General features: G+C 54.3%; 3 protein-coding genes across 3 annotated transcripts; 1 reads left to right on the plus strand and 2 right to left on the minus strand.

Annotated features, from left to right (window-relative positions):
• Window positions 1–344: 344 nt before the first annotated feature.
• On the minus strand, window positions 345–1,691 carry CCMA1212_004046 (uncharacterized protein; the record flags this gene model as incomplete). Its single annotated transcript, XM_073701367.1, has 1 exon — window positions 345–1,691. One exon carries the CDS (start codon window positions 1,689–1,691, stop codon window positions 345–347), a length of 1,347 nt encoding a protein of 448 aa, XP_073560614.1.
• A 3,253-nt stretch (window positions 1,692–4,944) lies between these two features.
• On the minus strand, window positions 4,945–8,036 carry CCMA1212_004047 (Mitochondrial presequence protease; the record flags this gene model as incomplete). The annotated part of the gene is made up of 2 exons (XM_073701368.1): window positions 7,730–8,036; window positions 4,945–7,675 (listed from the first exon to the last, which is right to left on the minus strand). The coding sequence occupies exons 1-2, from the start codon at window positions 8,014–8,016 to the stop codon at window positions 4,945–4,947; spliced, it is 3,018 nt and encodes a 1,005-aa protein (XP_073560040.1). The 5' UTR covers window positions 8,017–8,036.
• Window positions 8,037–8,878: 842 nt separating this feature from the next.
• On the plus strand, window positions 8,879–13,366 carry CCMA1212_004048 (CAAX prenyl protease 1; the record flags this gene model as incomplete). The annotated part of the gene is made up of 8 exons (XM_073701369.1): window positions 8,879–9,061; window positions 9,159–9,430; window positions 9,495–9,643; window positions 9,713–9,956; window positions 10,018–10,461; window positions 11,710–11,790; window positions 11,941–12,870; window positions 12,935–13,366. The coding sequence occupies exons 1-8, from the start codon at window positions 8,968–8,970 to the stop codon at window positions 13,364–13,366; spliced, it is 2,646 nt and encodes an 881-aa protein (XP_073560612.1). The 5' UTR covers window positions 8,879–8,967.
• Between the last annotated feature and the right edge of the window lie 163 nt (window positions 13,367–13,529).

Below are 13,529 nucleotides of genomic sequence, written 5' to 3' on the forward strand. Positions count from 1 at the left end.
AAACGCAAGCACCAAGGTTTAGTCCGTCTATCTCCTATTAGGCAGATAGGGCCATCAAAGGTCCACCACGAGTTGACACAAATGGACACGACAGACAACAAGGCACATGCATCTTCACAAAGACCTGGTATGTTGCGCGAACAAATCTTTTCACATCTATCTACCCTCGAGATTTTTTCTCTCACTATGCTAAAAACTCAATATAATAAAGGCCCCAAGTCAGGTGGCCTGAATGCCTGTGGTCCAGAGACCAATGCCAAGAAAGTAATCCGCTTCCTCCAATCCATCTCCCCTTTTGTTGTTCGAGTACATGCAAAAGGCATGCGAACATGAGATCGTACCATCTACAGGTCCAAGAGGGCCTTGGCGCCCGATTCGCTGTAGACGTAGATGGTGTCGTGGGCGTTGGGGAACCCATTGAACTGGGTGGCGGAGCACTTGGTGTAGGCTCCCATGTTCTCAAAGTAGAGCCAGTCGCCGACATCGAGGATGCGGTTGAAGCGAGTGCTCTGGCTAATGAGATCGATGCCATCGCAAGTGGGACCCCAGATGGAGTACTCGACACCCTCGTTACCGGGGCATGGCTCGGCGGCGTACGTGTTGTAGAGAGTCTGGCCACCGGCGTGGAGGATCTTGGCAACGGGGTGCTGGTGGTCGAACATGATGCTCGAGAAGTTGCCATAGACGCCGTCATTGATGTAAGCCATGTAGCTGGTGGTCTGAGCCGCGGGGTCATCGACGGTGCGGCGAGCGATGATGTTGCAGGCAATGGTGAAGGCGGTGGCCACGTAGAAGCGGCCAGGCTCGGCGATGATGTCAATACCGCAGCCGGCGGGGAAATACTCGGCCAGGGCATCGTCGAGAACGCCAGCCATGGTCTCGAAAGTCTCCCCGGAGAAGCCACCGCCGACGTCGAGGACGCGCAGATGGAATCCGTAGGTGAGGGCCTGCTGGAAGACGGTGTGTGCGTCGACGACGGCCTTGCGGAAGGCTGCGGGATCGGAGGCGCCGGATCCGACATGGAAGCTCACGCCGACAATGTTGAGTCCCAGCTCCTTGGCAAGGGCAAGGAGGCTCTCGGTGGTGTCCATGGGGGCGCCAAACTTCATGCTGAGGCGGCACAAGCTGGAGGTGTCGTCGGTCATGATGCGAAGGAAGAGCTCGGCACCAGGGAAGAGCTTGGCGATCTTGTGGAGCTCATCAGCATTGTCGAAGGTCATCTGCTTGACACCAACCGACTTGACGTAGCGGACGTAGGAGTTGGTCTTGCAGGGTTGGGCGTAGATGATGTGGTCGGGGCTGACGCCGAGGCCCAGGACCTGTTCAATCTCGCCCTTGGAGGCGCAGTCAAAGCCGGTGCCGAGAGCAGCAAGGAGCTGGAGGACCTTGGGGTCCGGGTTGCACTTGACGGCATAAAAGGGCTTGACGCGGGGGAGGTTCTTCTTCCAGCGGAGGTGCTGGCGGTAAACCTCACCGAGGTCTGCGACGAAGAAGGTGTCTTCTTCACCGGGATCGCAGAGCTCATGGTTGACGGCCCCCACACGTTGGTGGAAGGCCTCACCGATCAATTGCTTCGGATCAACAGCAACATTGTTCTGAAGAGCACCCAGATACTGGGGTTTCTTCTTCACAAGATGATTATGGATGGCATTGGGGACGTAGTTGTCGAGGACAGCTGTTGCCATAACCATATCCCTAGAGGTTGCGGGGGGGGACGTTGACTCTTGGAAGAGAGAAAAGTAGTTCGTAGGATCAAGTCCGAAGCTGTTTTCCGAAGAAAAACGAGGAACTGTGCAGCTAAATAGCCAAGCGGTTGTTAGGGTGGTCGAAAGCGATAGCAGACTGTTCCCTCAGTGATCTGGCGAGGCCTCCTCGACTCTTCCTCGGCGAGAGGAAGAACCGCAGAACTCCTCCTATGCGGCAGCTGGCGGGTGTCGTCCAACGACGGAGACGGGGTCTGGTGACGAGGGGGCACGTCGAAGAGCAAGAAGTCGTCGAGGCGCTTAGAGTGACCAAGCGGCAGGTGGAGGGATGGTGTTGATGATGTGAGGTATCTTTCGAGCGCAGAAATCTTTGTCAGTCACGGCCTGGGGAGCCGTGATGGGAGAGGATGAGTGCCTTTGTGGAGACCAAAGGCACCGAAGACGGTAGTGAAGAGAGAGGAGACTGAGAGTTCTATAGAAGCAGAAAGAAGCATGTTAGCTCAGTGGCCCGCCAAGACAGCAGACAATTTATGTGCTTGAATGAGCTTGTCGCATCGCAGCCATTCCGTCCCGCCAAGCTCCAATTTCAGAAGCGACAGTCGAAATCCGCAGTCGGCGAGCCTTGACTCGACTGGCGATGGGAGTCATCCGGTGCGTCTGAGGCGGTGGCATGCGCCTCGCCCGGCAGCAGCACAATCCGCGCACGCAAGGAGGCGCCCGTGAGGCCACGCAGCTGGAAAGGAGTCGAAGCAGAGGAGAAAAGGAAGGCAAAACAAGCACCTACCTAGAAACTTGATGTTCTAGAACCGGCGATTGCAGTAGCGAGAGCGGCGAGACGAGTCTTGTAGCGATGCAGGAGCGCAGCGAAGCGAACAATGAATATTGCAAGCAAAAAAAGGAGGATGCAGTCGAAAAGTTGTGTTTTGTTGACGAGGGGTCGAGCTAGGTTTTATCCCGGTTTTTTTCTGCGTCAGAGAAAAAAAAAAATTATTTAAGAAGCGCAAGGAAATATTACTGCAGCCGGTGTGGGAACCGGGAACGGCTCAAGTTGGTGCCGCCCACAATTTTGGGCGAAATTTTGCTTTTTGGGGCGCTTGTTAGTGGCAGCTGGGGGCGGGATTTAGCGGGTGCCTTCAGGGCGGCAGGGCCAATTGGAGGCCCGGGGGAGAAAGAAAGCTTGGGCATTGAGAGGATGGACAGCATCTGCTGTACAATACACGTATTTGACGCAAGAGCTGCAGCTGGTTATACTAGTAGTTGTACCTGTTATTTATCTCTGTACCTTTTCGATGGTGCATTCGAGCATAGGGTCGTGTGTCTTGTCCGTGTACGAGATACAGAGTAAGCTCTACCTTGGACCAGTGGTTGGTGCCACAGCCTTGTTGGTGTATCACTGCATGTACCTACTGGGCACAGCCATCAGGCACCGGCTTGCAGCCCAGACGATCGCCTCCAGGCTTCCCCTGTCGATACCTGTTGCACGTCAGGCTTTACAGCGCAACCCTTGCCCGCAGCTCCCTTGAAACGGCACTGATGTAACCTCGATGCCCTTATCCACCACTGACAGCACAGCTAAACGAGAGCTTGCGTACCAAGCGACAATCGAGTCGTCGTCTGGACTCGAAACTCCGGCAGCTTTTCTCCGTTCTTTGTGCCTCTACTTCTGCAGCTACCAAAATCTACCTACCAACCTTACCCTGATACCCTACCGAAGCAAAGTGTGCCGTATTGCTTTGAAGACGGGACTCGGTTTCCGAGACCCAAGAGGTCCTCATTGTAAGGTATTACTTCATGACGTCGGCTACCTCCCGAAAGTGGCCGTCTCTACGTACCTCTTCATCTCTTCTTAATCTGTTCTCTCGCGCCTGAACATCCCCACGCACAAGATCAACAAAGTAGACAACCGAACAAGACGAAAAGGGGAAACTAAACAAAAACAAAAACAACATGGAATTTACACTTTCCCCCTGCATGCCGCCGCCACAAGAGCTCTTGAACCGAAAGAAGAAGAATAGAAAACCAAATGGGTAAAACTGTATATTGTAACTACACCTGTGATTTGATTGGCTCGTTCTCGCCCAAGCTTGCCCTTTTCTCCTTGTATCAGGGAACTTGCAGTTTTTTTGCTTTTGCTTGTCACCGCTGGTTCATGTCTTGCCTCGTTCTCCTGAGTGTGTCGTGTAATACATCTACCAGTAAATCTACCTCACGTAACTCAGCCCCAGATAGGTCCTTCTCATGCAAGTAATGCCAATGCTGTCCGTAACACCAGGACTTCAAGTTGTATTGTTGTCTCGGAAACCCAGGCAACTCAAATCATAGCCACGCCGTTTTACACCGGCAAAGCCTCGTTCGCCCCTTTTCCAAGCCACCCAAGCAGTTTGTCGAAGAAGGCTTCTTTAGCCTTATCGAATGTACACACAGTAACCCTTGATAACCCTGGCACTTTCGTAGGCAAACCTGGTCACTCATCCTTCTCCACTCAAAGTCCTCTTTTCCCTCCTCTTTCTCCAGTGTAACAAGCCCCAGACCCAATCTCTTGTGTTCCGCTTCCAAGTTCCGATGACGAAACACGAGGAATATGTATCCATGAGGCCCGTAGTTGTAAAACAAAGCAAGCCTACATCATAATACAACAAATACCTCATGAAACTACTCAACACAGCCTCATTGTCCTGCCCTTCAATTCAACGACTCAGCCAAATGCTACTTCTTGACATGTGCTCAGCTCTTTAGTCCAGGAACCCAAAGCTCAGGGGCTCTGGCTCTGATAGAACGACCTCGCTGTCCATCACGTCACGTCACTCCGCGTCCGACTCTCTGTTTCCACTCTCTTCGAGAGATCCAATGCTTGTTGCTTGCGCACCGCAGCACCAGCCCCCAAAAAGCGACTTGCAGAGACATAAGGCCGTTGAGTGTACGTGAATGATGACGTGCGTGATTTTGCTCTTGCGTTGCTCTGTGATCTCCATGCCATGGGGGGAAGTGAGTCGGTCGAACCGGACTCGGCAAGAAGATGTATCGTATCTGAACGCGTCTGTGCCAGTAGAGAAAGAAGAGAAAAGAAAAGCCCCGGCCCGAACAATGAACCCTCGGGAGAGAGAAGAAATCTTTCTATGCATTATGTACATCTTGTGTCGTAAATACATCCATATCGTCACAACATACCTATGCCGTATCCCTGCCTTGAAGCCCGTTTCTCCATTGTACTCGTACACTTTGATATGCTGGGTCTGCCCTCTTACTCCTGAGAGCCGTTGACGTTCATCTCATGGACGGTCCAGGTTCCATCGACCCAGCCCTGCTTTTCTCCCAAAAAGGTTGTGCGCTCCTCTCCTCTCTTGATGGCTTCGACAAGGTACTTTTGTGCCGCGTCTCTGACTTGGTCTTTCGTCACGTCCAACAGCTGCTCTCGCTTCCTCTGCTTCATCTCCTCTGTGATGCCGGACAGGAACCTCGCCATGCCTTCTTGGTTAACCGACTTCGGAGCGTCGACTCCCTGGAAAACAGAAATCTTGGCTTCCTCCAGGTCGCGATCGCTCCATTGCTTCTCCACCGCCCACCGACCAGCATTGCGCATGATGCTCAGCGTGTTTTGTGGGTTAGGGTCGCGGTAAGAATAGAATCCGAAGAGGCCGTCCAGAGCCTTCGAATAAGCTCCGCCACCATACGCACCACCCTTCTCTCGAATCTCGTGGTGAAGGTGCTTATGCGTCAACAGCTGTGCAAGAATCTGCAGCGGCGCACCTTCGGGTGACGTGTAGGATGTTGTGGAGACAGAGAGGCCTCCGTAGTAGACTTGATATGGCAGAGGGAAGAAGGCCTTGCTATCTTTGGGGAGGGGGGACGGGCTGCTGTTCGTCATCCCTGATGCTTCTCGAGGCAGCACACCAGTGAAGTCCTTCAGGGAGTGCAGGTTCTCTTCCACGTGCTCGGTGCCGCACGTAAGAGCAGTGCGCATCTTGCCGCGCGTCAGGGCGAACTCCTGGATCTTCTTGAGCTTGCCAATGACATCCTCTAGCTGATCGGATTCAGGCCTGCTTGTCAACGAGGTTACCAGCTTAACTTGTGATAACCCAGCTACTTGCTGCCGTAGCCAAGCGCTGCGGGTAAGGCTTGATTCGGCGTGGCCCATTGCAAATCGATGTCCGGATGAGGCAATATCGTTGACAACTCCGTCGGCCGAAGCTTGCAGCAGCTGTCGAACCCGTAGCGAGGCCTCCGGGCTGTCAAAGTCGGTCTCCTGCACCAATTTGCGCAGAATGTCGTACATGACGGGTACGTTCCTATCGAGTGCCATACCGGTGAAGATGATGCCTTCGCTCGACTGCGTAAAGTCGGTTGGCGAAGCCGTGGAATGATAGCCGACAGAAACGCCGCCCGTCTTGAGCTTGATGAGATCCTCGAGCTGTTCCATCGTCATGTCCCTTGTACCCAGACGCATGATGCTGTCGGTAAACAGAGGAATGAGCTCTCGAAGATCATCGGGCAAACCTTCCAGCGTGTTGATGGCGCGGAAGTAGGTGAGGCCATTGGTCGGCGCCTCTCGCCATTGGATCGGGATACCATCCGCAACTTCATCTCGCACTACCGTCGGCTCTATTGATCGCGGAATGTCCTTGACATGGACGGTTGGCAGGCAGCTCAAATCTTCAGTATTAGTCTTGTTTTGCTCCACCAGCAGGTCCTGCTCCTGCTTCTCGAACTGCAGGCGAGCGGTCTCCTCGTCTCCAGCCTTCTTCACGGCGTCCTGTATCTTGGATGATAACCGGCCCTGTTCCTCGGCAATCAGGTCATCGCCAAAAGTCGCTGATGGTGCCATGGTGAAAGTCAAGGTATTGTCATTGAGCAGGTATTTGTCCATCAGCCCTTCCAAGTAACCGCCCTCAGCCATCTTAGCCTGGAAAGCAGCAATGGTATCATTCCAGGCAAGAGAGTCAAAGGGATCGGTGCCATTGAACCACTTGGGCTTTAGTCTGTTGAGCATGGAATAACCAAAATTGGCCGTTTTGTGCTTGAGGGAGAGCTCGAGCTGGTGCAGCGTGCCATCGATCTTGCCCTGGTCGAAGCCTTTGTCCCTCACTTCGCGCAGGATCTCTTGAATCTTGCCCTTGACCTTGGGAACATCCGACTCTTGAACGCCAGTGAGGCCGATGGAGAAGATGCCGCGTTTTGCATAGCTGTCGTAACCTGCGTTGGGGCTCCAATCGGCGCCCATACCAGCCTCTATCAGGCCACGGTACAGCGGGGAACCGTAGCCGTCCATCAACAGTGTGGAGAGCAGTGATACGGAGAACGACTCCACCACATCCGTGGTGTCGCCCGTTATCCAAGACACTGACGTCTTGTACTGTCGGTCCGGAGCAACCAATGGATCCAACGGCCCATGGAGGGTGACTTCTTGAGGGCCATTCAGCTCGATGGGCAAGTGGATGACCTTATCCTTGGCAATCTTCTCAAATGCCTGAAGCCTCGCGTCAACTTCTCGCAAGTGATCGGCCAGAGGCATATCTCCGTAGGTGAAAAGCTTAGCGTTGCTCGGATGGTAGTTCTCGGCATGGAAGTTCTTGAGTTGCTCGTAGGTAAGGTCCGTGATTTTCTGAGGATCGCCGCCAGAGTTGTTGATGTCGGGGAAGATGTGATCATGGAATCGAATGTAGTAAAGGTATCCGGCGTCCGACATTTGTCCCTTCATCTCGTTGTACACGACTCCCTTGAAGACGAGCTTTTTGCCCTCTGCATCTTCAGCCGATGGGTTCTCGGGTCCGATCCGCCAGCCTTCCTGTAGAAAGTCGGATTGCTTTAACAGCGGATGAAGTGTGGCGTCGAGGTACACGGACATGAGGTTCTTGAAGTCCTGCTCGTTCGTGGTTGCGAAGGGATAAAAGGTATGGTCCGAAGCCGTCATCGCATTCATGAAATTGGACAGCGTCCGAGGCAGCATCTTGAAGAACGGGTCGCGAATAGGATACCTAAGAAGATGTCAGCCAATCTACATCTCGCCGACTGTCGGAAGGCATCCTTACTTCTCGCTGCCGCACAGAGTGGTATGCTCCAAGATGTGGGGGACGCCGGTATCATCGGGAGGATTCGTCTTGAAGCCAATGGAGAAGACATTGTTGGTGTCGTCACGCGCGATGTGCAAGTAGTCGGCGCCGGTCTTGTCGTGCTGCAGCTGCAGGGCCGTCAACTCCAGCTCCGGGACGTGCTTTGCCCGGACGAGGGTAAAGCCATGCAGCTTGGACCCGGGCTTCGGATACAGCGCGAGATCCGTGACGGTCTTGCGAGCCGTGCTGGCTGCGTTGCGCAACATGGTGAGGGAGCACGATCGATCTATAAGAGAGGGAAAAGAAGAAAAAGAAGGACTCTAGTTATGCATTGGAGCTGCGCAGGATCCAACACTGGCTCAAGCAAGCACAAAAGAGAGGCAGATATGAACCGCAAAAGAACCAGACCCGGGATGATGCTGATGACGAGGATCGTGATATTGTCGACTTCAACTGCTCTGACTTGTTGCTCGAGAAATTTCACGGGTCGCAACCCGCCACCAGCCGGTGCTTAGTCAGGCGGCCAGTGATGTCTTCGCCAAGGTCTTCCGGCCACTCGGCTGCTAGTGCACTAACAACCCCACCATATTGGCTGCTGACCTAATCCCTGAGGCACTAACAAATTGCAACCTGCACGCCGCATCATCGCACTATTAGAATTCTACGAATTACCACCCGCCTGGTCACGCCTCCAGACCTACGCATACTTTTCATCGACGGGCTGCGGCGAGTCCAGGCACGTCAGGATCGCAACGACGCTTCACGCCGTCCGGCCCGGCCCTCAATTCGCGACCCGGCGGTACATCGCAAGCACCAGCATCGTCTACAGTACTGAATTGCCCAGCACCCCGGCCAGCCGCCCAGACGGACGGCGAACGATTTTGACGGCCATTCCCGCTTGGCTTCCCGCCGAAGCCGTCCGTTGCCCGCCGGAGTCTGCAGGCTGAACGCCGCTTAGCACCCCATATCGATTCATTGAAGCTATATCGAGGACATACGGGCGAATCCGTCGTCGGACGAGCGCTCCACCGTGTATCCGTGATTACTCCGTCAATGTGACTTGGCCCTTGATGCGACTCGTGCCCTGCCGACACTCTCCGCCTTGACGCACCTCTGGAGCCATGCCAGCAACCCACGTGGAGGCGGCCTTGACGAATGGCCACGATTCGCATGTTCACGCATCGCCCGCTGGGAAGAAAGCCAAGGGAAAGCGAGGGATGGATTCTACTGAGGCTTCGCGCCTGCTCCAGGCACGCATCTCGCAGCTGGAGCAGGATGCCGCGGGAGAGAAAGACCAAGAGATGGAAATAGGTGCGTTCAGAGTCATTTCGCGATAGGAGAATCGCTGGAGCCAGTTGCGCCGTCCACGATGTCTGAGGTGGAATGAATGCTCATATGTGTGTCACAGAAAGAGAGGTCAAGCGCGCCAATCGAGATCTCTTGCAGCAAGTATCAAAGATGGACGATATGCAGAAGATTGAGCACCTCATGAAGCGCTCCAGCGAACTGCTAGCCGACATGCGACGCCTAGAAAGAGAAAATCAGAAAAACAAGAAACGCGGAGACGCCCTGCAGAAAGAGCGAGATGCAAGCCGTACGGAACTCAGCAAGACGGTAGGACTCAAGGAGAAGCTGGAAAAGTTGTGTCGAGAGCTACAGAGGGACAACAACAAGATGAAGGTCAGCCCGACAGGATCGGTTATCGTGACTCGAGTGTGACGTGGCCACTGACATATGGTCCTAGAATGAGAATAAAGAACTCCAGAGCACACAGAAGCGGAATAATACGGCTTGGGACGAAAAGTTCGCGAGCTTATTATCCAAACTGGAAGGGTACCAGGAAGAGAAAGACACCCCGAAGAAACAGGTGGTCGATATGGAGATGGACGAACTGTAAGCTTGCCCACCCCACGTTTTGGTACTTTTTCTTTTCGAGAGTACGGCGTCTGACCAGAATACTAGGTTCCGAGTCCGATTTAAGTCCTTTATCGAACAGTACGAGCTGCGCGAACTTCATTTCCATTCTCTTATGAGGACGAAGGAACTGGAGGTCCAGTATCACCTGTCTCGCCACGACAGGGAGAAGAAGAATGCCGAAGCAGAGGCGACCAAAGCGCGCCACCTGCAAGCCCAGGTTCACGCCTTCACCAAGACGGAAACCGAGCTAAGGAATCAGCTCAATGTTTACGTGGACAAGTTTAAGCAGGTACGTGATGCAGCGCACACTGATCCGTTGGTTATCCAGCCCCTGACATTTGAGCGAACAGGTAGAGGACACGCTAAACAACAGCAACGACCTGTTTCTCTCATTCCGAAAAGAAATGGAGGACATGTCGAAGAAGGGCAAGCGGTTAGAGAAGGAGAACGAGGCGCTCAAGAGGCAAAAGGAGGCGACCACGGCCAACATCATCCACATGGCGGAAGAGCGGCAAGAGTGGAAGAGGAAAATCGAAGCCGCGGAGAAGAAGAACGAGAAGCTCATGAGTATCATCCAACAGATGCAACAGCAAGGGCGCAAAGTTCCTCCTGCCGCCGCCAGCACGGTCGAGGCGTGCTATCCGGAGACCCAGGGGCCAGCAGTGGTCGAGAGCCGGGGTGAGGGCGAAGGCGAGGACAGCGAATACTCGGACGAGGAGGGCGAGGAGGAGGGACTTAGCGAGTTTGACGACGACACCGAGGAGGAGCCTCAGCCGAGCGAACAGAGCGCCCCCGTGCAGTACGGCCCGGAGCGCCCGCCCCAGCCAGCTACGAATGGGCATTAGGAATCAGCTCTTCAGTGCCTGGCTACGGGCGCGCCTCCGGAGGTGATACAAAGGGAGTTCAGGCTGGAGCACGTGCCACTGGATCAGATGCTGCCACGGCTGCTGGAGCTGCTGAAAGATGAACCATGTCTGCCCATACTGCTTAACATGTGTCTAGATAGGGTTCTGCCCCCAGGGCTTACTCGGCCGGACTTTGCCCAGGTGCCCCCAGACGAACGCACTCCGATCTTTTGGGAGCTGGTCAAGCGCATAAGGCGCCATAACCAAGCCTGATGCTTTGCAACGGCGTGGCCCTTTGTCTGGCATCTATGCCACAGCGCGATGCGGGATGCCCTCCATCCAGTGTATGTTTGTTTAATAGTGTAGCTATATTCCTTGACGCTGTCTTACCTAGTATCATATTGATTCTTTCTTCAGCGACTCCTCCACTGGTTGCCTTTTGAACCTCGGGGCTGGGCCCTTGCCGTTACCGATGCATAAGTGCTCCTTCGATGCGACATGTAAAGAAGATGGCTAATGGGAGTGAAGTTATGGTCGTTAGTCTGTCACATGCTCCAACTATCATTACTCGCAGTCGTGATAATCTTGCTTATACACCTTGTGGACCGCGACTGGGTAAGAAAGGAGACCTGGAAGAGGGATTCTCTCTCTTTACCTTACGCAAGACACATTGCCCTAACAAGACGCCTGGCATGCAGAAGTCGCGACGAGGTACTAATCAGGTACCGGCTGCTGCTCGGTGGGCAGAGGGCACAAGCAGCAGCAGGGATGGGTACGAAGCAGTACCTGGTCGGCTTTTTCAAGGTACCAGAGCACGTCACAGAGGGTGGTTCCGCATTTTGTAGCTCAGATGCCAGCTCTGGACAGCCTGGATGTAACCACTGTAGTTAGGCCCAACAGGTAATACTAACCCGACGAGTGCAGTAGATGACTTTGACTTAGTCTAGCAATGATGTAGTGAGGTACAGATTTTGAAATGTCAGACTCGCAATTCGAGGTACTTTTGCAGCGAATCTCCGGCGACATGAACTTACACCTGAGGTACCTTTCCCACAGCATCAAAACCGGGGAGCCTTCCGAGCCGCTCTGGGGAATGCATTAGCTCAGCAACGCGGGTACCTTGAGCTGACACCCTGGCCTTCCCTTCTGCTAGGTCAGGTATTACGTGAAGAAGGCCGATTCTTCATCCATCCTCAGCCTCTACCCACAGTAAAGGTCCAGTTCAGCTGTTTGATGTCCCGAAGACATCAGAATACAGCAATCATGGACTTTCTACAGGTGAGCCTTCGGTCATGCCATTTGGCATTAGTTGCGCGTCTTGCAGCTGTGCATCCATCTACAATTCCCCATCGCCCTCGTCGATATCAACAACACCAAAGATGAACATAGACGGCCAGCTAACCATGCATTTCTCCTCCTCTTCCGCAGCGCCTGTCGCAGTTCCTCGACCGCCCGCTTTTCCCATGGAAGCGCCTCATCCTGGGCTTCTCCGTCGGCCAGTTCCTCTTCGAGTCCTTCCTCACCGTCCGCCAGTACCGTGTCCTCCAGTCGCCCAAGCCGCCCGCCGTCCTCGCCAAGGAAGTCTCCCAGGAAACGTTTGACAAGTCGCAAGCCTACGGCCGCGCCAAGGCCCAGTTCTCCGTCCTCAGCGGCCTCTGGGGCCAGATTGCCAACTTCGCCTTCATCCAGCTCGACGTCATGCCCAAGCTCTGGTCCTGGACCGGCGACCTGCTGCTCAAGTACGCGCCCGCGCGCTTCACGGGCGAGATCTCGCACTCCATCGTCTTCGTCTTCGCCTTCATGCTCGTCCAGCAAGGGCTCAGCCTGCCGACTCGCATCTACAGCACCTTTGTCCTCGAGGAGAAGTTCGGGTTCAACAAGCAGACGCCCGGCCTCTTCATCTCCGATATGGTCAAGACCAACCTGCTGACTGCCGTCCTCATGCCCCCGATCCTCGCCGGTTTCCTCAAGATCATCCAGAAGACGGGCTCGCAGTTCGTCTTCTACACCTGGGTCTTTACTGCCGGCATCCAGCTTCTGATGACTACCCTCTACCCCACCTTCATCCAGCCCCTGTTCAACAAGCTCTCCCCCCTCGAGGACGGCGAGCTCAAGACCAAGGTCAACGAATTGGCGGCCCGCTTCAAGTTCCCCCTGCACGAGCTGTATGTCATCGACGGTAGCAAGCGTAGCGCGCACTCCAACGCCTTCTTTTATGGCCTTCCGTGGAAGAAGCACATTGTCATCTACGATACCCTCCTGGAAAAGTCCGAGCCGGAAGAGGTCCTTGCTATCCTGGCTCACGAGCTCGGCCACTGGAAACTGGGTCATACTACCAGCCTGTTTGGCATCTCTCAGGTACGTTCGCTTCCACTTCTTCTCCGTAACGTTGCTGAACAACGCTTGCTAACACATTCGTCAGGCCCACCTTCTCTACATCTTCAGCCTCTTCTCCGTCTTCATCAACAACCGCTCCCTGTACGCCTCTTTCGGCTTCCACAACGAGCGCCCCATCATCATCGGGTTCCTCCTCTTCTCCGACGCCCTGTCTCCCATGGACACCGTCATCCAGTTCCTCCTGCACATCGTCTCCCGCACGTTCGAGTTCCAGGCCGACGCCTTCGCCAACAGCCTGGGCATGCGCGCCGAGCTGGCCACCTCGCTCATCAAGCTGCACGTGCAGAACCTCAGCTCCATGGACGCCGACTGGATGTACGCGAGCTACCATTTCTCGCACCCTCATCTGTCGGAGCGCCTCAAGGCCCTCGACTGGAAGGGCGAGCAAGCTGTCACTAGCGAGAAGGAGAAGGAGCAAGAGGGTGTCGTCAAGGCCAGTGGCCGGGACGAGTTGTAAGGGTGATACAGAAGGACAGTAGAGTCCAGATTCTTCTTAATCACGAAAGAAGGTTAGAGAGACTTAACAAAAGAAGATTAGAGAGAACAAGACATGAGATATGGAAACCTTTGGATTCATCTTTAAATGTGCAAATGTGTTTCCTCCCATATTGTAACATGGT

Source organism: Trichoderma ghanense, assembly GCF_004382785.1.
Source record: "Trichoderma ghanense strain CCMA-1212 chromosome Unknown scaffold_3, whole genome shotgun sequence".
NCBI lineage: Eukaryota > Fungi > Ascomycota > Sordariomycetes > Hypocreales > Hypocreaceae > Trichoderma > Trichoderma ghanense.